At 34.7% G+C, this 25669-nt stretch overlaps 1 protein-coding gene across 15 annotated transcripts in view; it reads right to left on the bottom strand.

Moving 5' to 3' along the window:
• The window catches only part of Mcf2 (MCF.2 cell line derived transforming sequence), a 153541-nt gene that overhangs the window by 91232 nt on the left and 36640 nt on the right, over nucleotides 1-25669 (bottom strand). For 10 of the 15 annotated variants that reach the window (XM_078034201.1, XM_078034198.1, XM_078034199.1 and 7 more), the window contains exons 5-10: nucleotides 12565-12684; nucleotides 11672-11788; nucleotides 9935-10084; nucleotides 8023-8156; nucleotides 7595-7709; nucleotides 3824-3943 (exon numbers count right to left, since the gene is read on the bottom strand). In XM_078034201.1, coding sequence (XP_077890327.1) covers nucleotides 3824-3943; nucleotides 7595-7709; nucleotides 8023-8156; nucleotides 9935-10084; nucleotides 11672-11788; nucleotides 12565-12684 — 756 coding nt within the window. Of the gene's footprint in view, nucleotides 1-3823; nucleotides 3944-7594; nucleotides 7710-8022; nucleotides 8157-9934; nucleotides 10085-11671; nucleotides 11789-12564; nucleotides 12685-23080; nucleotides 23505-25669 lie in introns of those variants that run through there. The other 5 variants (XM_078034204.1, XM_078034197.1, XM_078034196.1 and 2 more) reach the window with 3 other exon arrangements.

Here is a 25669-nt window from a genome sequence, read left to right as displayed (position 1 = left end):
CAGAGTGGGAGAAAATCTTTGCCAGTTATTCATCTGATGTAGGATTCATATGCAGAACATATAAGGAACTCAAAAAACTTAATAGTCCAACTTAATAAGTAGTCCAATCAAAAAAATGAACAAATGAGAGGGCTGGAGTTGTAGCTCAGTAATAGAGTGCTTATCCAGCACATATGAGGCACTGGGTTCAATCTTCAGCACATTAATTATATAAACAAATAAAATAAGGTTATTTAAAAAACAGACAGGGGCCAGGGGTTGTGGGTCAGTGGTAGAGCACTTGCCTAGCATGTGTGAGGCACTGGGTTCAATCCTCAGCACCACATAAAAATAAAAATAAAAAAACACAAATAAAATAAAGGTCTTAAATAAATAAATAGGCAAATGATCTGAACAGATACTTCTCAAAAGAAGAATTATAGATGGCCAAAAATTTATTAAAAACTACTTACAATCATTAGCCATCAGAGAACTGCAAGTTAAAAACTACACTGAGATTCCATTTCAACTCAGTCAAAAAAAAAAAAACAACCTGTTATAAAAAAATAATGTGAGAATGCAGGAAGGAATAAAGGAAATGTATACACTGTAAATTTGTATTATGGAAAATAGCATGGAGGTTCTTCAAAATTAGGACTAATATATGATCCAGCTGTACCGTGACTGGATATTTATTTGAAGGAAATGAAGTGAGTATACTAAAGAGACACCTGCATACCTATGTTTATTGCTGCACTATTCATAATAACCAAGTTACTGAATCAGCCTAGGTGTCTGTCAAGGGAGAGACACATAAAAAAATATGGTATATATACACAATGGAGTATTATTAAGCCATTAAGAATAATGAAATCTTATCATTTGCAGGAAAATGAATAGAACTCGAGAACATCATGTTAAGCAAAAGAAGCCAGATGCAAAAAGATGAGTATCCCATGTTTTCTCTTATATATGAAAACAAACAAAAAGATGACCTGAAAATAAAAGAGGGATGACTAGATGGGAAGGGAAAGGAAGTGAAGGGAAAGGGGAAAAGAGAGGAGAGGAGGGGAAGATAGGTGAGGCCAAGAGAGGGTGGAAGGGAAGATAGACATGATCAAAGCACAATATATACAAAGATGGAAATAGCACAGTGAATCCCATTAATTTGTTCAATTAATATGCATTAATAGTTGTACTTTATTTTTTTCTATTCTTCTTTTCTTTTTTAATTGGTTTTATTTTTTTAATTCATGACAACGGAATGCATCACAATTCTTATTACACATATAGAACAATTTTTCATACCTCTGTTTGTATATAAAGTATGTTCACACCAATTCTTGTCTTCATACCTGTACTTTGGATAATGATGGCCATCACATTCCACCATCCTTCCTAATCCCCTGCCCCCTCCCTTTCCCTCCATCCCCTCTTCCCTACCTAGAATTCATCTATTCCTCCCATGCTCCCCCTCCCTACCCCACTATGAGTCAGCCTCCTTATATCAGAGAAAACATTCAGCATTTGTTTTGGAGGGATTGGCTAACTTCACTTAGCATTATCTTCTCCATTGCCATCCATTTACCTGCAAATGCTATGATTTTATTCTCTTTTATTGCTGGGTAAAATAGTTGGACTTTAAAAAAAAATACTTTGCTACACACAGCCACTAAGTAATCTAGGCAGATGGAGCCTCACTCTCTTTATTGTTCACTCCATCTGGGATATGTCACATTTTAAGTCATACAGTATTGTATCTTAATTCTTTGAACTAATTGTCACAAGTAATCACTTAGCCCACCAAAATATATGTGCCTAAATGAAAAGGAGAGCCAGATATAGGCGAGTAGTGCAAATCTCTACCAGAGAATTTATCAAGTCGGTGGTCATTTTTAAAAACTACTTTGAGGGGGCTGGGGTTGTGGCTCAGTGGTAGGGCGTTCACCTAGCACGTGCAAGACCTTGGGTTCAATCCTCAGAACCACATAAAAATAAATAAGTGAAATAAAGGTATTTAAAAGAAAGAAATTTCTTTCTAAAAAAAAAAATCTACTTCGAGTGTATAGAAGCAGATACTATGTAAACTTCACCTGTATCTTTCATGCTAAAACTTTTCCAGATATATGATTGTTCTTTCCCTTTGGTTTTGCACAATCCTGAACTGAGAGCATTGGACTATTATGCTTCAATTGTAGTTAATAAATTTTAACATACTAAAATAAGACTGATGCCATATAAAACATTTACTGACATCTTAAATGGTTTTCCCAGATTAAATTCTAACCAGTTGTCCCTATACCACTTACTGAGTATTCTTTCTCATTGCTGATTTGAATTATCATCTTTGTATAATAAAGTTGCATGTTTTAGGCAACTGGTAAAGCATTACCTTGTTTTCTGAATTTTCTTTACTATTCATATGCATTTAGCCTTCAAGTGAAATTTAGAGTCATTTTACTATCTAATTTAAGATATCTGAAAAGATATATAAAGTGGTATCACCTCATCAATTTCATGCATGATTAATATAAAGCCTAAGAATGAGTCAGATGCTTCTCAATTTTGCCAACCAAATGTAGAATGATTGGCAAAACCAGTAGGTCTTGTTTTTTAATTACCTCATCTATAAAATGGGGAGAGTTAAGGCATCTATTTTAGGAGGCTGTCATGAACATGAGACATGTATGTGTAAAGATTTTAGTATAATGCCTCATATATACTAGATTTTACATTCATATTCTTAAAATATAAATAATGGTGAATTAAATCATAATACTGTAATATAAAAAATGGTTTAAATGGCAAATTTTATGTTATGTGTTTTATATCACAATTAAAAATGAAAACAAAAATGCAACTAGGGATGCAGTTCAGTGGTAGAGTACCTAGCATGCATGAGGTTCAATCCTTAGTACCATAAAAAGCCCCCTAGTTTCCAAGCCAGCTTACATTCTTTTTCTACTATGCCAGAGGAAAATGTAAAATTAATACACAATCATGGAGATCTACAATCATAATGCCAGAACTGATTACTACAATTGCTGTTTCTCAGTTTTTGTTTTTACATATGTGTGGTTCACCCACTGATCTGTTTACTAAGAACACATCTTGAAAAGCATAGCCTTGCTCTCACGTCCAAGAGAGGCGAACAAAGAATTTGTTAAGTACTAAAGCCATTAATACAAGCTTTAAGACTAGCAGAAATAATGACAGCTACTTCCTTTAAGTACTTAATAAATATCTCTGATGCTGCTCTAATTATTTTATATACATCTGAATAAATCCTTACAATCACTCTGCAAAGTAGATCATTTTATTCTCAATTTATAGATGAGGAGGTTAAGACTTAAAAATTAATATACCTAAGGTCACACAGCTAGTAAGACTCAGTAGACTAGTTGTGTGAGTCTCCATTTGGTTTAACTGAATATATCATATGGTGGGCATTTAAGGAATTATGTTTTGGTATGTTTCCATCATTTCTAAGTACCTAATACCATTCTTTTTTTTTAATTTGTTCTAATTAGTTACACATGCCCAATACCATTCTTGATGACATTTTTCTAGTGTTTCCAAAATGATTTATGCTGTTGTTCCAACTACTGGGGTTGAAACAGTTCAAGCCATTATCTCAGAGGCCTTCCTTTACAACTATATGTCATTCCATCAATGTCACATTGGGGCCACATTGAACAAAACAAAATTTAGATCAATATCATTGTGCCAATTAAAACAGAATGCTGTTAGAAGATTAAGCACAATAAGGGTTCATATTACTTAGTTCCACCAAAACAAAACTATTATACTCAATAAACACAGTGGATATTTAAAAAAATCTTACCTGAGACTTTTCATCTAAGTTTTCCAATTTTTTAATTTTTTGTTTTACTTGAGCTATATTCCCTGTTACATCATCCAGCTCAGCTTGCTGATTTAATAGAAGTTCAACTTCAGTGACAAGCTAAACATAGGAAATAAAAGAGATTTTTAAAAAACATACAAATAAATAATCATTCTGAATTTATTTAGATTTATTTATTGGCGGGGGTAACTAGGGATTGAACCCAGGGTGCTCTACCACTGAATAACATTCCACAAACCTTTTCTTATCTTCTGAGACAGTCTAACAAGTTTGCTCAGGCTGGCCTCAAACTTATGATCCTCTTGCCTCGGCCTCTTGAGTCACTGTGATTATGGGCCTGCACTACTGCACCCTTCTGGCATTCTGTCTTTATGATCAAGTTTTTTTAATTTATTTTTATTTATATATGACAGTGGAATGCTTTGCAGTTCTTATTACATATATAGAACACAATTTTTCATATCTCTGGTTGTCTACACAATATATTCACATCAATTCGTGTCTTCATACATGTACTTTGAATAATAATGGTCATCACATTCCACCATTTAACCCCATGCCTCCTCCCTTCCCCTCCCACCCCTTTGCCATATCTAGAGTTTATCTATTCCTCCCATGCTCCCCCTCCCTACCCCACTCTATATGATCAAGTTTTATAGGGAATGTCATCAAATAAGAATGTCAATATGAAAAATTAAACATATGAAAATATGCTCAGCTATTTTACCTACACAAATAGATGTAATCTGTTAAAATTTAGCTTTCCAAGTATACTCATGATTCATACAAGATCACTATGTATGTGTACAGTCATATGTAGACATGTATTTGCATGTATGTATATAAACATATACATATGTATATATATGCACACAAATTTCCCAGCTTTATGGTGAATAATCCTGCAAATAAAGCCCCTCCAATGGTGATAAGCACACCTGGCAAGTACTTTTTTTAAAAAAAATATTTTTATAGTTGTAGTTGGACACAATACCTTTATTTTATTTATTTATTTTTAATGTGGTACTGAGGATTGAACCCAGAGCCTCACACATGCTAGGTGCTGGTCTACCAAATGGTCTACCACTGAGCCACAACCCCAGCACCCCCGCCCCCAGCAACTACATTTTAATCTTTAATGATGTTTCTCAGTAAAGAAAGTAGGGTCCCTAAGAAAATGTTCATTTCCAACAGAATATGTGCAGAATATGTGCAAGATATTTGAAATATCTCTTCATGCCAGAAAGTAACAAATGATTTTATTTAAAAAATACTGGGGAACATCACAAGGACAGAGTAACCAGTTTCAATAATGAAGTAGTGAAGAACAGTAAAAGAAGCAAGGCACATTGGTACACACCTATAAACCCAGCCACTTGGGAGTCTGAGGCAGGAGGACTGTAAGTTAGAATCCAACCTCAGCAATTTAGACTTGGTCCCAAATTTAAAAAAAAAAAAAGGAAAAGGAAAAAGAAAAGGACTGGGGATGTAGTTCAGTAGACCATTTGCACAGCATATGTGAGGCCCTGAGTCCAATTCACAAAAAAGAAAAAACAGAAGAATAGTAATAAACTATAAATCATGATGAATATATGAATCAAATTAATAAATGAGAAAAAGGAAAGACTCTTGCTTTAGCACAGTTCCTACTGTGGATGGATAAGTGTTGGAAAATCATCATTTAACAATTACCATAGTAAAGAGTTGTTCAGGAAAGAAACAGATTGATGCTAAATCTATGGGAAATTTTGATTAGGAGCAAGATAATTGTATTGCTTTAAATTTCCTCTCAACATATATTCTACTAGTTATGGGACAAGGGGTAATGATAGGAGAAATTCAGTAACATTTTTCTGGTTAATCAAAATCCATATCAACAATGAGAGGCAGGTGTGATACCCTGAGAAGAGCACATCACTTGTATAGTCATCTAGTTGGTCATATAGACTAAAGCTAATCATGAGATGTCAAACTCAAAATGAAGAAATCTTATTTTAAAATAGACTACATTCTTCAAAATATTAATGTCATAAAATACAAAGAAAGGTTGTGGAAATGTTCTAGATTCAAGGAGACTAAAGGGACATGACAATTCAATACTGAACTCTAGAGTAGACCCTGTATGGAAAGAACAAGAAATGCTATAAAGGCCATTACTGGGTCAATGGACAGAATTGAAATATTGATGGTAGAAAGTATAAAAGTATTGCATTGTTGTTAAATGTACTGAATTTCATAACAGTACTGTGGATATATGAGAATAATTATTAGAAAACAAATGAAATATTTAGGGAGGAAGTCCATAATGTATAAAACTTATTCTCAATGCTCAAAAAAAATTATCTGTATATACATATGAGCAAGGGAATAGAAATAATAGAGCAAATTTGGCAAAATATTATAAATAAGTTAATCTGGGGAGAAGATAAATGGGTGTTTCTACTTTCCTTATGTTTGCAAGTTTTCTATAAGTTGAAATTTCCAAATGATTTTTTTCTTTCTTTTTTTCTTGCTTTGTTCTTTGTTTGTTTGTTTTGGTTTTGGTACTGGGGATTGAATCCAGGAGCATTTAACCATTGAGCTACAATCCCAGCCCCAAGTAAGTTTTTCTTAAAAAAAAAAAAAAGAGGAACCTTAACTATGAGATACAGACTGTCAATAAGGGCACACTGTAAAACAAGAATACTGATTAGAGACAGCAATGACTTGAAGAAACAGAATATAACCACAGAACAAGAATGCTGATTGGATGCAAATTCACATATGAGTAGATAACATAGTTGGTACACTCAGGAAAATCCTATTTTGTGAGTATTGGGTTGGGAATAACTGAGTCCTAAGTCCAGAATGCTGTGCTCCTCCAAAACACCTAATTCTTAGAGAACAAATGAATACCAGGCAAGTAAGCCATTCATGAGCAGAATACAAGCTAGACACACACAGGAGAGAAAAGAAATGGAATTTTCCTTGATGAGCATGACCAAGTACTATGTCTGTGAGGAGCTTCCACAGGGGTGCTACACAGATGGAAGAAACTAAAGTATGGGTATTGGCCACTTATGATGAATTATCCAGGTGGGTGAAACTGAAATATACTTTCGATCTTTTAAATAATATGTAACTAGGGGCTGGGTATGTGACTCAAGTGGTAGCGTGCTCGCCTGGCATGCACAGGGTGCTGGGTTCGATCCTCGGCACCACATAAAAATAAAATAAAAAAGATGTTGAATCCACCGAAAACTAAAAAAATAAATATTAAAAAATTCTCTCTCTCTCTCTAAAAAAATATGTAACTAAACATGATTTAATTGCATCTGTCAGGCTTTTCATAGAAATCAAGTCCTGGATCAAAAAAAAAAAAAACCTTGGTTAAATCATAAGCTCAGCTCAGATATATGGTATTTAAACACCAAGTAGGAAGTGGGTATTATTTCCTTGGAATGCTATCACACAGCCTATAGACACTTAAGATCTAAAATGAATAACAAACCTCAAGGAAGACAGAAACTTTGTCCCTTTCATACATGTTGGCACCTAAATACCATCTCATAGGAAATGGGTAAGTTGAAGAAGAGAAGTCTGAGAATTTTAGTAGAGGTTTTGTGCATTCTAAGTCAACGCTCACTTATATATGCTTCACAGTCTTTCTATAGGTATATATGGGCATATTATAAGACTGGATTCTGATGCTCAAGAAGTAAGAACCTCTGGCATAATGAAAAGAAATGTATAAGAAATCCTTTAACTGACCTCTTGAAAATCTTGCTCAAACTTCCACAGTTGCAGATACTGCTCCATTTTTAATTGGTGTTTTTCCCAAAATCCATCAAAAGCTGTTTCCATGTCATGCACTTGAGCCAGCAATCTTAACAAAGAAAAATCAAAGAATTTATTAAAAAAAAACACCTGTATCACAGCTATGTCAATAAAACTGGTCTGGACATTAAGAATTATAGACAAGGTCACAGTCTGTGGTACTTGGTTAAGACAGAGACAATGTTCACAGAACTTAGTTCTGCAGGCAAACTAATTTCTGTGGGATGACCCTGGCAAGAAGTTCTCAGATTTTCAGAGCTCCAGAACTACTTTCACACATAATGGAATGTAACAAAAATGTATAATTCCTTCTTGAAAATATAAATAAGTTAACTCTGAAGTAAAAAAAAAAGTATACTTACTTATTAATAGTTTGCCAGTCACCATTTATTTGCTGATGACGTTCAATACTCGAACTGACAGCTTCTCCAGTGTCAGGCACTTCCAGATTTGTTAGAAGAATTTTTCCTTCTTTGGTTACAGCTGTAATATCATTCTGTACAAAGGCACAATGGGATATATCAGCTGATTAGTGATTCAACCTGAACAACCTGAAGGGAAGGCAATATACATTCATGGCATGTAGAATAGAAATAGCAGCTCTAGAATGGGCTTTCCTTGAACAGCTATCTGAAAAATCAAGGATATTTCAATATTACAAAATCCACAAGCTTTGAAGATCCAAGAAGCCCTTGCCTTAGAGATGGATGTTTCAATCACTATTCTATAAAATTGTTACCGGGAGAAGTACCATGTGTTCTCTTTGCTGCCTCCTTCTCTTGCTGGTAGCAAGTTCTAATCTATTCCATTCAGTTCTGGTAATATTTTAAAGTGTTCAAATAAGGCAGTATTAGCACAATAAAAACTATCAAAATAGAAAACATAGAGTTACAGATGTCAAGTGCATATTGAAAAAGAATCATGTACCTTTCTTACCAATCCTTAATTGTTAGCAATCACTTCCCACCATAAGTCTTATTTTACTTCACATTTGGGGTTAAATAACACCATGAAGTATATGTTTCTATTTAGAAGGTCTTATGATTGGAGACTGGTCTAAAAACATAGACTTTCTTCAGACATCAAAAAGTAACATAAGACTTTCTTCAGTAGTTTCAAGGGTCCCCTAAAATTGTAAGTAAAAATTTGGGCCTAAGGGGCTGAAGGTATGACTCAGTAGTAGAGCACTTACCCAGCATGTGTGAGTCCCTGGGTTCAATTCCCAGGATTAAAAAGAGAAAAAAAGTTGAATTTATAAGCATGAGCTGTGTGCCAAGCACTGCTATACATACACCACACACTTTACCTCATTCCACCTTCACACAACCATACATAAGATATGCACAATCATCATTATCAACCTCATTACACATATAAAGAAACTGAAACTCAGGAGGATAAGCAAACTGCCCAACATCACACAGTTTATAAAATACAGTTTTCTTTCCTTGGAAAAAGTTTGGCTTTTAGGTTATAGTTCAAACATTCAGTTTCTCTCCTCTTTTAACTGAAACATGCAACCTGTACACAAAGCTCAAATATGACAGTGTGCCCAGTATGCCTATTAACATAAGAAGGAAACAGTGATAATTGGATGTGTGGTATTTGTTGAGAATGTTATTAAACTTTTTGAGGAAAGAGACCCTCAAAGTACTTGCTCATTGTCAAAACTGTGCTTCAGAATCTTTCACAACCCAAACTCTATGATCAGAAATGAGTAGGAAAACTAAATTCAGTTGCCACTCTGGTTTACCAAAGAAAACATTAAGCAATTGTACTCTGTGGAGAAGAAAGCTCATAATCTACTGAGCAACATGGCCTTGGCCACAACACTAGATCATGGCAGAGATGGGAGAAGAAATCAGGCTTTCTGGCTCCTCATCAAATGCACCTTCTCCCATTTCACACTGTACCTGTAGAGGAAATTAAAACACAACACCTGTGAACTGCTGACTCTTACACTTGCTTTCCGAATGAGAAGGCTTCTCCATAATATAAAGAATATGAGATTAACAAATGACTGTAGATTTCTTATTCTGTATCATTTATAATATATTCTATTTTCAAATAAACAATTTCCCAAGACAATATACCATTTGCAGAAGGTACACTTAAAAGTTCAGCCTATCCAGAACATTCTTCTCTTGTGGAATATTATTTTTAGACTTTTAAATATAAATATACAAACATGTAACAATCAGTGTGAAATTGATGTGTCAAACATATTTCTGGAAAAAGACCATGTAAAACTTTTGCTTGTCCATTCAGACATACCTTCAATAAATGATACCTTTCGGCACGAATTGCCAGGATTTCTTCTATTGAAGGAATATCATCTGGTAGTTCTGTCTCAGCGAGTTCAGTTCCAAAGGACTGTAACATCTGAGCCATTTCTTTCACTGTGAGGGCAAAATTTTCTATAGCCTGCAAAGAGCCAGTGATTCTTTTATGGAAACTCTGCCGACATAGCAAAACCTGGACCAATAATTGCATTTATTTTTATTTGGGTATAACATCAAACATGTATGTTGGGAACTCTGGCATTACCCTTGGCAATCAATTCTAACTTTGCATCTAAGGCTCTAAGAAACTAAGAGCAAAGTTATGGTTCTTCTTGGATGTCTTTTTTCTAAATTTATGAACTTTTGTCTTAGACACTGATAAAAATTTGGGGGGGGGGAGCTAAGAATATAGTTCAGTGATAGAGTACTTGTCTGGCATGCACAAGACCCTGGGTTCAATCCCCAGCACCACCCAAAAAAAATTATTTCTTAAAGATGCCATGTACTAAATAATCCATTTTATGTCCTTAAAAATCACAGAGCTTTCCTTATTCTACAAACTCTGCAATGGGTAAAAGTGCCATAAGTTTACTGTTAAAGAGATGAGAACAGCAAAGTCACTTTATATTTGTTTATAACCATTTATGAATAGCATTAGCATTCCAAACAAGGTAATGGTCTTAGGAAAGAGGGGGGACAAGTTGTCACAATAATTCATTGCAAGTACTATTGAAGATCTGAAATGCCATATCAAAGGCTCTATTGCCCTAAAATGGCAAATAAGGTTGTGTTGTTAATTTGTTTTTGTTTTTGTTTTTTACAAAATCCATTACTTACAGAGAGATGGACAAAATGTAGAGATTACATGAACCATCTATCTACCATGCAGCTCAAGGTATTTGCTCCTTTAGTTTGGTTTTGTAGGTTATTAAAGGATAGATATTATTATCTTGACAACACACCTTCATGTGGATGAATGAATTGTTGAATGAATTATTAAATGAACTGTTGGATAAAGAAGCAGGATGAGGAAAATGAAACCCTGATTTAATGAAACATCATTATTTTCTTCAGAAAAAAATCCCATTTCTCTGGAATTTGAAGTTAACACATTTAACATGGATTCCGACCTGATTCCAACCTGGGAAGCACATAGCCTTCACTTATTCGAAAATTTCTAAAACAGAAGGACTCTGCTACAAATGTAATTGCCTCAGAAAAATCCCTAGGATGATGAGATTAATATTACTTGACTTGTTGAGGGTTTGTCATATGCTATGCACTGAGCCAATCTTTTTGCATTAGGTATATTATTTAATCTCCCCAAGACTCCTATGAGGCAAGGTATTATTATTCCCATTTTATAGCTTGGAAAACTAGGATTAAGAGAGGTTGTGTATATTGTCCAAGGTCATACAGCTAAAAATCAGCAGTGACAGAATCTGAACCCAAACCCTTTGTTTCTTCAAGTTACTACATGACCACAGGCAGGGTTTGGCAGAGTAAGATTTCCTCGTTCTCTAGACCTCTCCTTCAACTGCCAACCCTAGTGACTCTTCATTTATAGATATTGCCTATGGAAGAAAAACCAAGATGTTGAATTTTATATGTATTTGAAAAGTAGGAGCCCTGAAAAAATCTGTTTTTCTCAAATAGGAAAAAATTCTAGAACTAGATTTAAAGACTAATATGAACTATAGGCTCTACAGTAAGGGCAAAAGCAACATACATTTCTGAAGATGATCCATTCACTGTGGCAGTACTGCAAGGTGCCGCCTAACTCAGGGGTTAACTGCTTGTCATCAATGTATGCCAGCAAATCACTAACTGAGCTCAGCATAACAACCTATATAAATAAGCAAAAAAGATACTGTTAACTGTCCTTCATGACATCCCTCCATTAAATTGTAAAATGAACTTTAGCATACATTTAGCAGAAATTCATCTTCTATAAATGGTTCTAACAGTTCTCTCTTGTACATGAACCCCACACGTTTGCATTACCTTATTTAGGTAATAAGTCTTTATTTACAAAACATTTCTCTACAGCAAAATTAACCTACATAAAAACCCAAACACCTAATTCTCTTTCATCTAAAAGTTTTCATTGTAAATGGCTCAGCTTGTGAAAGAATACTACACTCACAACAAAGTAAAAGGACTGTATATTGTAAGCTATAATTTATCAGAAGGGACTGATCTTTCCAAAAGTATCAAAATTTATGAACACTGTATTCCTAACAATAAAAACATATTTTCAAAACAAAGAACGTGATACTCTGAACCAGCTCAGGATGTGAGTTAATGGGAGTTCAAATACATAAAACATACTCTTTTTTTTACTAAAAATAAAAGTTCCTGATTATGCACACACATACACACATATACACATAAACACATACATATAACATTTATTCTTCAAAGAAATTGGTTTTGTTATAAATTGCTTGATCTATTTCTTAACAGTAGAAGCAGAAGACTTGGGGCCATTTGAAATTTGCATTTTTCAAAGATTTTTTTTTATTTTAAAAGCTTTATGTAAGCACATGTTAAAACAAACAGCATGGGACAAAATCTTCATGAGAATTAAAGGGACGAAACATTTAAATAATATATTCTTACTGGTAATTTGAGCATGAAATCCTCCTGACTAAATCGAAATCCAATGTCTGTGAAAGTTCGTTGAAGAAAACTGGTAGGACGTAAAACCAAAACTAAGTGCAAGTTCCCAGGGAAAGAAGCCTGTCGAAAGAAGGAACAAAAGAATGAGACAAAATTGGCAAAACCAAGCACTTGACTGAGCACATGTCAGAAAATATGTAATTGAAGGAATAAAGTTTAAAGTAATAAAAGTCAGTAAAAGGCCAATTCTTAAAAAAATGGATGCTGATAAAAATCCAAAAACATGAAAATAGAAATAAAAATACTATAAGGTTATTAGGTCAGATCCTTAGTGTTCCTGGTATGGAATTTTCTCACAATAGATAAATAGGTCCCAAGTTTCAAAGTATTACACTCTAACACTTCATTTTTAAGTTAGTTTTGTTTTTATATTTTACTTTTTGTTTTTAACTGAAAGAAAATTCATACTCATTTATGGGGTACAATATTATAATTTGATACACATATAAAATGTGTAATGATCAAATCACAGTAATTAGCAGTTCCATCTAATATTATCATTTCTGTATGTTAGGAAGAATCAAACTACTTCCCCTTCTATAACTGTACTATGGTACTAATTATCCCACGTCCCTCTGACTTCCCTATTCCCCACTCCATTTCCTCCAATGACTTCTATACTACTCTCCTCCCATGTGATCAACTTTTTTCATTTCCAGAATTGTCTTCATACAATACTCTATGAGAACATACAGTATTTATCTTTCTGTCCTTGGCTTACTTCACTTAATATAATATCCTCCAGTTTTATCTACACTGCCAAAAAATGATAGGATTTCACGTTTTTTATGACTGAATCATATTCCACTGTGTATATATGCCACATTTTCTATATCCATTCATTCACTGATGAATACCTTAACTGATTCCACATTTTGGCTATTGTTGTTAGTGCTGTAATAAACATGGGCATACAGGTTATCTCTTTGATATAATCATTTCAAGTCATTTGGGTATATACCCAGAAGTGGGACTGCTGAGTCACATGGTAGTTCTGTTTTCAGTTTTTTGAGAAACTTTCATACCGTTTTCTATAATGGCTGTTCTAACTTAATCAAACCAAGAGTGTATAAGAGTTCCCCTTTCTCCACAGCTTTGCCACCATTTGTTATTATTGTCTTTTAGATAATAGTCATTCTAGCTAGAGTAAGACAATACCTTATTGTGGTTTTGAATGCATTTCCCTGATGATTAATTTTATTGAACATTTTTTTTCAATTTCTGTTGGCCATTTTTATATCTTCTTTTAAGACATGTCTATTCAGAGGAGTCATCAAGAATACAAGCAATAATAAATGCTAGAGAGGATGTAGAGAAAAAAGAACACTTACACTGTGAGAAGAACTGTAAATTAGTACAACCACTAATGGAAATCAGTAAAAAGATTTCTCAAAATACTAGGCATGGAACCACCATATGATCTAGCTATACCATTCCTTGGTGCATATCCCATCAAGAATTACAATCATTATTCTATAGCAATACATGCATACCCATGTTAATAGCAACACAATTCAAAATAGCCAAACTATAGAAATAGCATGGTTCACTCAACAGATGAATGCATAAAGAAAATATGGTATATATACACAATGGAGTTTTATTCAGTCATAAGAAAAATGAAAGTATGTTGTTTTCAGGAATGGAACATGAGAGCATCATGTTAAGAGAAATAAGCCAAACTCAGAAGATCAAGGATTGTATGTTTTCTTTCATATGTGGAAGCTAGAGAGGAAAAAGTAAAAGAAAGGGATATTAAAAAAAAGAAAGGGATACTTTCTTTTTTTTAAGAAAGAAAGATAAATACTGTATGTTCTCATAGAGTATTGTATGAAGTATTTCTAGAATGACTATTATCATTATACTTTTTTTAAGACAGAAAGATAAATACTGTATGTTCTCATAGAGTATTGTATGAAATATTTCTAGAATGACTATTATCTAATACATAATAATAAAAAGACAATAATAATAATGATAATAATGACTTGAGGAAGGGGAACTCTTATACCCTGTTGATGGGGATTACATTAGAACAGCCATTATAGAAAACAGTATGAAAGTTTCTCAAAAAACTGATGAAAATCAAAGGGAGATCAATAGAGTCAGGGAAAGGGACCAGGGAGAGGGAGGAAAGGGGAAATACTAGGGAATGATATTGTGCAATTTATATTGTTATATTATTTGCACCTCTGAATATGTAACAACAAATCCCATCATTATGTACATAATACACCAATTAAAAATACAGAAGATGGGAATAATGGTGGAATGAGATAGACATTATTACCCTGTATACATGTATGATTACACTACCAGTGTGACTGCACCACATTCAGACAGAGGCAGGAGAAGTTGTACTTCATATGTGTACAATGTGTCAAAATACATTCTACTGCCATGTATAAATACTTAGAACAAATAATAAATAAGTAAATAAATAAATAAAATATGGAAAAAATAGGGAGAAATGACAATAATATTACCCAATATTAATAAATCACTTGGTATTAAATGCCTACTTTATGCCAAGTATTTGTCATAATTCCTCTTCACAATAATCCTATAAAGGAGTCTCCCCCTTTTACAAACAAAATGTGGCTCAGAGAATTTAAGTATAAATTACCACAGCTGGCGAAATCTTAAATTGTACCTAGGTCTATGCTCTTAATAGGTAAACTATCCCAAGTCTTGAAGAGATCACAGTCAAAAAAGCTAGAAGAAAGTGATGCTGGGAGATACAGAAAGATAGTGTTGGAAAGGCAGCCAAGAACCATATCAAGAAAGATCTTGGAGTCTTTCCTAGAAGTAAAGGGAATCTCTAAGAGGTTTCAAGCAACAGAACAACATAATCAGATTTGCAAATTTTTAAGTTTATCATGGTATTAGGAATAGAACCCAGGGCCACAGGCAAGTGCTCTACCAGTGATCTATATCCACAACCCCATCAGACTTGCATTTTAGAAAGATTACTTTGGCTTTAGGAAAGAAGTGGATTTGGAAAGGAATAGACACAGACAGATGCACTAGGAGGGTTAGTATAGTAAAATCTAAGCCAGGAATTGTGAACCAGAACAAAAATGGCAGAAATAAGGGTAGAATTTAGGAGGTATAGCCGGGCGTGGTAGTGCATGCCTGTAAACCCAGTGGCTGGGGATGCTGAGATAGGAGGATAGTGAGTTCAAAGTCAGCATCAGCAAAAATGAAGCCCTAAGCAACTCAGTGAGACCCTGCCTCTAAATAAAATACAAAATAGGGCCAGGGATGTGGCTCAGTGGTCAAGGGCCCCTGAATTAATCCCCAGTACCAAAAAAAAAAAAAGAATTTAGGAGGTACAATCAGTAAGACATAAATATTGGATGCGTTAGATAAGAAAGGAGGGACTCAATCAAATCAATCTCAAAATCTGGGGCTTCAGTAATGGTGTGAATGGTACCACCCTCACTGAGATGAAGAGAACACGAGAAGCAGGTTTGAAGGAGGGAAGCAAGATTCTGATTCCCCTTTGTAGGCATGTTGGGCTGGAAGGGTTGCAGGACATCTGGATGACCATCAGACAGCTGTTATATAGGAGTAAGGGGGTGGGGAGGGAAAGGTCTAAGCTGAGAGTGTAGAGTCAGGAATCATCAGTCTCAAGAGGGAAGATTAAAGCATAATAAAGCAAAATCTATCAAAAATGTTTAAAATTCACTCATATTCCAGGCATGCTATAATAATAGCAATTGAACAAAGCTATAAAACAAAAGTTAAAAAGATATTAGGGGCACAAGAACTCTATGAGAACTCTCTGTACTTCCTGCTCAATTTTGTTGTGAACCAAAAAACTATTCTCCAAAATAGTCTGTTAAAAAAGAAAAGAGGGCTTTTGGGGTTGAGCACTTGCCTAGTATGTGCCAGACACTGGGTCTGATTCTCAGCACCACATAAAAATAAATAAAATAAAGGTCCATCAACAACAACAAAAAATATTTTTGGTAGTGGTGCTGGGGATTGAACCCAGAGCCCTGTGCATGTGAGGCAAGAACTCTACCAACTGAGCTATATCCCCAGCCCGCTCCCCAAAAAAATATTTTTAAAAAAGGAAAATAATAATTTTCACTAAAGTATAAGACATACTCTTCCAGAAATGTTGTCTACAACTGGGGACTTTAAAAACTCAATTTGTGATGGTAATAAAAACCATAAGCAATTAGGTAGCAATGAGAACTAGAGTGAGAGAAAGAGAACTGAATAGTCACAAGCACATAATAATTTACACAATAGTATAAATTCACACAAATTGGGATGACTGTTCAACCTACAATTCCCCTCTTCCTTTGAGAAACCACTCCTCCTTTTTAATTCTAAACATTGAGTCCAAATGAATACTGTTATTTTCCTCCATGACTCCACCCCTCCAACACACAATGATTAGTAGTGTGTTAGTATAAAACTCTGATGTAAGCATAAGCATAGTCTTGTCCAAGATTTTTAAAAACAGCACCAAGATAAGGAAACTTTAAAGACATCATTCCAGAGCTACTGGTAGCCATGAACCCTGCTGCTGGAAAGGTCTTATTTCAAATCAACATATATAGAAATATCAGATCATTCTTCAGTAAAACCTTCTTATTATTTTTATTATACATTCTCTTACCTTAACTCATTCAAAATCTTTTGTGATTTACTTGTCACAAAAAAGTACACAAAATTTGCATTTTTAAAGAAAATACACCACCAAAGGATTAAAACCTCATTTATTGCCTGTATAATTAAATTGACAATGCTTTTTATTTTAGGATTATTTAAGAATTCTCTTCCTAAATATTCTTCTAACTAGTTAGCTACTCTTAAATTTAATAGCTATTTGGGGGCAATAGCTATACAGGTACTAAATAACTGAGTGGCATACAATTTTGATTAACCAGTTAAAGTTTCTAGCCCATATATGAATAGACATACTTGATTTTTCAATATCACTCCCATTAGTTAATCTCAGACTTTAACAGGTATTTGCCAAACTGTCTTAATAAAAGTGAATCTACAACAGTACATGTATAACTATCTTTCATAGCTTGCTTCTCTCTCTCTCTCTCTCTCTCTCCCTCTCTCTCTCTCTCTCTCTCTCTCTCTCTCTCTCTCTCTGTGTGTGTGTGTGTGTGTGTGTCTGTCTGTCTGTCTGTCCCTCTCTCTCTCACACACACACATCCTGAAAATAAATACACACAATCTCACTCTTGCTCTCTCTCACTCTCACTCTTGCTCTTCATTGAATACTTTCAAAGCCTTAAAGTAGGGAAAGGAGATTGGATAGCAGCATAAGGCAGTGTCACTATTTATTAAATGCTTATTCCAAGAATTGTGCTCTCAATGAATATTATTACAACACTGAACCAAGTGTTTGTAAATAGTAGGTTCATGGAAAGATTATTCTGATTTATCAGGGTGGGACCATTGTAATCAAAAGGATCTTTATTAGCAAAAGGGGGGCGAAGAATGTGGTTCAATGATAGAGCACTTGCCTAGCAAGTTCAAGACCATGGATTTCATCCCAATACCACAGAAAAATAAAAATAATGAGAAGGAGGCAGGAGAATCAGAAAAGGAGATGCAGTGACAAAAGCAGAGATCAGAGTGATTGAAGGGCCACAAGCCAGGGAATGTGGAGTCTTTAGAAGCTGAAAAACTCATGGATATGGACTCTCCTCTAGAACCACTAGAAGGAACGCAGCCCAGTTGTCTTTCTGGTTTTAGCCCACAATACTAACCTTTGACTTCTGACTTCCAGAACATAACAATAAACTTTTTTTTCAAGTCACCAAGTCTGTAGCAATCTGTTACAGCAACAATAGGAAACCAATACACTGAGGTTTTGTGAGGTTAAGAAATTTTTCCAGGCTGGGCATGGTGATTCACGCTGTAGTTCCAGCAACTCAGGAGGCTGAGATGGGAGGATCACGAGTTCAAAGGCAGCCTCAGCAACTTAGTGAGACCCTAAGCAACTCAGGGAGACCTTGTCCCAAAAACAAACAAAAAAAGGCTGGTGATGTGGCTCAGTGGTTGAGCGCCACTGGGTTCAATCTCCAGTATTAAAAATAAAAAAAGAAATTTTTTGAGACCCTCTAGCTTGTAAGAGGCAGCATTAAACCCAGGTTCACCTGATTGTTGAACCACACTCTTGATCAACAGGAATTTGCAGAACCATAGGGGGATAATGCAACAATCAGATTCAAGGCTGAAACTGTAAACCTAAAACTAAACAAAGACAAACCCGAATGCCTACCATGTGTTAGGGAAATAATGTAAATGTGATGTAGGCAGGATTTAATTCAAGCAATTGACATGCTTTCCTATATGGCGAGAAATGATAGGAAATGGTGAGAACTGTGATGTACTTGAGAGCATCCAAAAGTGGGGAGGCTCTCTAGTCTGTTACAGCTAAATGTCATGTAGAAAAGTGGGCCCAGCAGGGTCCAATCTTTGTTTTCTCAAGAGAATTCAGAAATCTCTATGTTAAACATTTATTTTTAAAGATGGGAAACAAGTTGAAAGTTTGCTTAAAACTTAACAAGGCCCAGAGTAACTTAACAAGACCTTGTCTCAAAAAAAATATTAAAAAAAAGGGTTGTATAGTATGTGATGCCCATTCACAATCTCTCAACAAAAACATCTCACACCTCTGAACATGGGCAAATACACATCCCTTTCTGTGATTGCCGCCTATGATATTTGAATGGGACAGAGCATTCTGGAGAAATTTAAACCTGATAGGATACATGGATTTAGAATTAGTTTGCTTATTCAAAAGGCTGAGCAGGAGGATCACATGTTCTAGGCGAGCATGGACAATTCAGCAAGACCTTGTCTCAAAATAAAAACAAATAAATAAAAGAGGCTGGGGATATAGTTCAATCTCCAGTAACACAAATAACAAAAGATTATTTTATGCATGTCTAAAGCATTTTCTCTATATACAGATATTTATATAACTAAAATTTTCAAGATAATCCATATTAAATCTGGCATTTAAATGAACAACCAAATAACATATGGTTTCAGATGCATATTATCACAGCAAATAGAGATCAAGTCAATTGAGCTTTCCCATTATACTTTGAGAATACATTTCTAAATGTTTTGGTATGCTGCTTTAAGAATTTCTAATCTGTATGGTTATATAAACATGAAAAGGCATACTTTCTATTTTGTCCAAAATCAAACTCCAGATTCTAAAACCATAAATCATTTTTTGAGAACTTGTCAAAAAAGCAAAGGGATGTGGTCAAGGGTCAGCTTTGTTTTATTTTTTTGCTTTTCATTTTAAAAAAAAGACTTTTCATGAGAGAGGAAACAGCATTGGTTTTAGCTTCTCATATGCATTTTTTTTAGAGTTCCAACATGTGACTGCTTGAAGGCATATCACTAAAAAGGAAAATGTTGCTCATCGTCAAAAGGCTCAGAGCCATGTGTCCAATCATTGTACATAGCCCCACCCCAGGCCTCTGCAGCAGCTCTTACTGGTTCTTTAAGGTAACGGGCACAAAACAAGCTTCCTACCACCTTTCCCTCATAGACAACATATTTCTCTCCTTTTAGTTACACCTACCCTGACTGCCTAGGTACATCGTCTTTCAGCAATAATAACAGCAATAACAAGAATGACAGGCATAAACTCTATACATCATTTCACTATTGAACTCCAGAAAGTAACCTTGTTTAATATTCTTTTGTGTGATATCTAAGTGAGGCAATTCACCTACCCTAACCAGTTTTTAATTATTCTAGTTATTTCTTTTAAAATATTTAAAATGCCTCATACAACATAAAATTTTATGTACTTACAATGCAGTTTATATTCCCATATCTTTTGTTTTTCTACCTTCAGGGCAAATACAGGCAGAAAAATAAAAGGGTCCCTTGACTGAAAGCCATAATATACCTGCAGGGCTTGTTACACACACTGTCCTATTTAGCCTGCATAACACTGCTATGAAGTAGGTATTATTCCCCTTTTACAGATGAGCAAACTGAAGCACAGTTGGTAAGCAGTAACACTAAGGCCTATCTGGATCTGAAGCAAGCTCTTCCCAGTCACTTCACAGTTTATACACTGAACACTTAGACTTAATATTTTTCATTTATGAATCACTTGAGCTTGACTCTATAAAATAGAACCAATAATAACATTCAAACCAAGTTATGGGAAACAATTTAGCATAATGGCACCCACTGAATAGAAACTATTATAGTTTAATATCATGACAGAATAGAATGTTGAGATGCTGACATGTGATTCACCTTGATAAGATCTAAACCATCTTTATAGAACATGCTGGGGACATCTTATGACCTTAAGCTATAGAACATAGTTTTTAAGGGCATGAGCCACTTCTACACTGTTCTCCCATACCCCCACCATTAAAGACTACAGAAATAATGAGTTACCCACATGTTACCAAACAATTTGCCAAGTGACCTCAGGAGCAGGCCAGCCCCAACCGATATTCCTTCTTTGTGTTTGTCCTTGTTGTCACATATCTATCTCTTCATCTCCTCCCCCTCACTCAGCTATTATAACTGCAATTTCAACCAGGCAACCAGTTCAATCTTTTCATTGGATTTTTAATTTCACTAGACCATCATCCTTCTAGGCCTATCATGGTCCCCAGGATCAGCCCAATTCCAAAGATCCTTCAAGGTCAAACCAGTCTGTCACAAGTCGGGATTCAAATTTTTCACCTTGGTCAAGTCCTATCCATGTAAGTAAAACAAATTTGCCTGCCACTATAGTTCCAGGCTGTGGATTTAATTCAAACAGTTTCATATCAGGACACCTGTTCCTAGAGGCCACTTAATTCATTTTTGAGGGGAAAAAAACACAGATAAGAATCAAGGAAAGAAAATAGAAACATATGGCTTTACTTAAGGTCCAAACAAATATCATCTCTTGTATAAGGTCTTCCCCACCAACCAGAAGTTCTTCTGAAATAACTATTTATAAACATATTCCCCCTTCTCTACTAGTTGGGAGTTCCTTCAGCCCAGTAGCCATTCTGATATTGACCACTGGAACCCATGGTATATATATTACAGTACTAGACACATCTATTCCATGAGTACCTGTGTGATGTATTTATATGTGTATATATTAATATATATATATATATATATGTATATTTGAAACTAAGCTTGGCATGGAGAAAACATCTATGTACAGAAAGGAATTAGGAACTTTCTGAAAGCTTAAGTCAGTTACCTTTGATAACAAAAGTACTAATATCATTTCCATACAATACTGCAAAACACATACACAGGCATTTCTTATGCACTGCAAATTGTTTGATAAATGTCTAACATTATTATTCTCCTACGACAAAATCGTTGGTAGAGCTTAATACATAATTTTATCAAAATGAAGAGTCATACCCTAATTTTAAAAACAGCATTCTGTGCTAAGAGCTGTATTAAGAAAAATCATTTACTCACCCATGATGCTCACTATCATGCAATAACAATGAAATTTATGCTGTCCCTGTCTTACTTTTGATTCAAAATATCATTTTTTTTCCTATGGCCAATTTTTATCTTCTTACCTTTTTGTGTGTGCTATCTTGATTTTTTTTCAGTAAACAAGTCTATATTTTACACTATAATACCAATAACAGTATCTCAGGTTTGAAAGAAAATGAGTGGCATTTAAAGCCTTGTCGATGACTAGTTTGCCATTAAATTGATTAGTGTTATTTCAATATTTCTCCAAAATATATATCTAAAGATCATGTTAGAAATTTTCTAGGTAATTTAGTATATGAATGAATAAATGAAGGAAAAATTAGGTAGAAGAGTATTTGAAAAATTATCTGAGGAGAGATTTCCAAATTTTAGTTTATCCTGAATAAAGAGTCACTTTTTTTCCTTAAAAGAAAAAAAGTTGTCAACAGGCTAGAATTTTGCATCTTTAAACTTTAAGTCTGGAGAAGATCTAAAACCATAAAGATTTCAAATAATTACAGAATTTTACATTTTTTCACTTGTACAATAACACCCAAGAAGTCTGCCTTTTTAAGTGCTGATGAAATCACCTCCAACCCTCTCCATGATATCATACTCTACTTGATGATGGGCAAAGAGAGGAGAAATCCTTTTGTTATATATTATTGTAACTCATGATTTAAAGCTATACTGCCAAATGAATCAACATTGTTAATACACTCAAACAAATAACATGACGAACATGCTCCCTTATAAACTTGATGACATTTTGAAATCATATACGACCTCCTCCACTTCCTTAAATTACCCTACGCCACTATCACAGTAATCACATCAATGCAATCCATGCAAATACAAGACATCATTCTCTCTCCATCTGTCCTTAAAAGCCCCACTCAGCAGTTTGTGCTATAGCACCATGCTGCAGCATCCCTGCACTTGAACTTGGGAATAGGCTTTCCAGGACTGCAGGCAGAGTCCTTACCGCATTCCTTCTGAACCTCATCTTGCCTCTCGGGGGATTTGCTTCTGCCATCTCGCCTAGACACAATTATACTCTTCTTTTCCAATTGTCAATGCAACATTGATGAAATATGAGCTGCTTCTGGGGTAGTATTTAAAAACGGCAGCCAAAAATCTCTATCAAACAAAGCTACCGTAGCTGCTTCCATTACCACCGTGGCAGCGCTGCAAAAAAATCCACTATCCCTGATTAGTCAGCTGACAGATCCTTCCCTGCTGCTCATTGTAATTCAGAGTTGACACATTCCCCCAATTACTTAGCCTGATTGAACCTTGTGGATTAGCTTGTGCTGGACTGCTCAAGAAGATCAGGCATGTCCTAAGAGTGGAGGAAGAAAAAAAAATCAGTCTCTCCTCCTAGGAACAGTCTGATGGGACTGGCTTTCTCCCCTCTACGCAGTTGGATTTTTAAGGTGGAATGCTAAGAATCTCTGTGAAGGTAGTATTAACTGATAGATTTTACTCTTGTCCTACCCTGGTCTATGATTTAAATTACAAAGCTGCATTGTTTAACTTTTCATTAAATTCTACCCTAGATTTAAGTATTGGGAAAGGTCACAGTTTGTGAAATTCTGCCCTGATAGTAATCTAAAAAGAACAGAACATGTAAACTTCTACAATGGATAGGATTCTCACTCAAATTAACCTTTCCCCCAAAGAGCTAGAAGACAGAATTTTTAATTTTCTCACCACAAAGAAATCATAAATGTTTTAGGTGATAGATATGCTAGTTACCCTGAATTGATCATTATACAATGTATATATTAATCAAAACATCATATTGTGCCCCCATTAAAATACAATTATTATGTCAATCAACAATAATTTTTTAAAAATCTCTTCTCATTAATTATAAAATATAACCTAACTTTTTATTCTGGAATCTGTAAATTAAGGTCTTCAAATTGAATTATATTATTATTTCACAGACACTTAAAGTAATATGCCATAGTTACACCTGCCTACATAATTGTAATTTCCACTAAAAATTCTTTAGGAAGGTCAACTTACATTCTTGAAATGAGCTTATATTCAATACTTACCTTTATTTCAAACAGTGCCCAATAGCTACTGATAGATGAGATATAATTAATGTGCTCTTAAGTATCAGAAACTTTTAAAATGGTTGAAAAAATACAAAACACCTATAGCCACACCATTCATGTCTACTCTGTGTACAAAAAGAGAAATGAAAAATTGTGCTCTATTTGTGTACTATGAACTGAAATGCATTCTGATGTCATGTATAACAAATTAGAACAAAAAAATTTTTTAAATAATATAAAAAATAAATATAGTAAGGGAAACTCAAAAACTATTAAAGAATTTCATATGGCTGGTAATAACTGATTCCCAGCAACTCTGGTCTGATAGAAGTGGGCCATATGAAACTTCCAAAAACAGTACCAATGTTGTCAGTTCATGTCACAAGCACCTGTACCCCACCTTAAACCCCCCCCATCAATTTGGCAGTTATGAGAACAAAAGGACCCTGAGCACTGAGCTCTTTACTGAAAATGGTTCATCCTTCCCCACTGAGAGAGCATTCCTAAGAAAACAAAAAGGAGAATATCACTCTTTAGGAACAAGTGGTACCCCTCTATTGGCCTCAAATGGATAGAATCCACATAATCTGTTTCTTTTATGCAAAATGATACATCTGTTCTAACCAACCTATTTGATTAATATAAGTAAAACTTTACCAAAAGACTGATGTCATGTGCCAAAAAGATATTGAAATTTTAAATTACGTATAGTGTTGGCCAAAAGAAAAAGAAAACCAGGTAGTAAAAAAATATTTTATTGCAACAAGTGCTATACTTAGTATAAAAGAATTGATAATTGGCATAAACCAAAGACTATTCCACAAGCTCAAAGAAAATCCAAAAAGGCCACAGCAAGGAAAATTACTTTTACTTCATTTAGCCCCACTGATAGGACTCAATAATATATTGGAGGGCGGATTTACCTTCTACAAGGTAAAAAAGCCACTGCATTTAGTTGTTGTATATCCATATATCATTTGGAAAATGACACAAAGCAGCAAGTAGAAAGGGAACCAACTGAAATTCATGAAATTTCATTTCTTGCTTTAGTTATTTTTGGTTACTTAGCTATCTGACCTTGGGTTCAACCTTTTCAAAATATATGTAGCAATGTAATTTCATCATCTATGAGATAATTATGGTGATACCTGCCTGTAATACCTGCTAGGAAATAAGGAGAATCAACATTACTTAATAAGTATGAATGCTTTTTGAAAAAGCAAAAATATACATGAAGGTTCTGCTATTTTATTTTAGTAACTTATTTAAAGCTGGTATTCTCTCCACTGCTTATGATCAAACAACTCTTAAAAAAAACTTTCCAAATTAGCCCAAGATGAGGAATAATTCATGCTGGATAGGGAAAGAATAATGATCTCACTCATTTTGCCATGTAAATGGTAGTATTTTATTTTCCCTTTGAGACTAGGTCTCACTACGTTGCCCAAGCTGGTCTGGAAATCCTGGGCTCAAGCAAGATCCTGTCTCAGCCTCCCAAGTGGCTG

This window comes from Ictidomys tridecemlineatus, chromosome X (genome assembly GCF_052094955.1).
Source record: "Ictidomys tridecemlineatus isolate mIctTri1 chromosome X, mIctTri1.hap1, whole genome shotgun sequence".
NCBI lineage: Eukaryota > Metazoa > Chordata > Mammalia > Rodentia > Sciuridae > Ictidomys > Ictidomys tridecemlineatus.
This window is presented reverse-complemented; position numbering and strand designations above follow the sequence as displayed.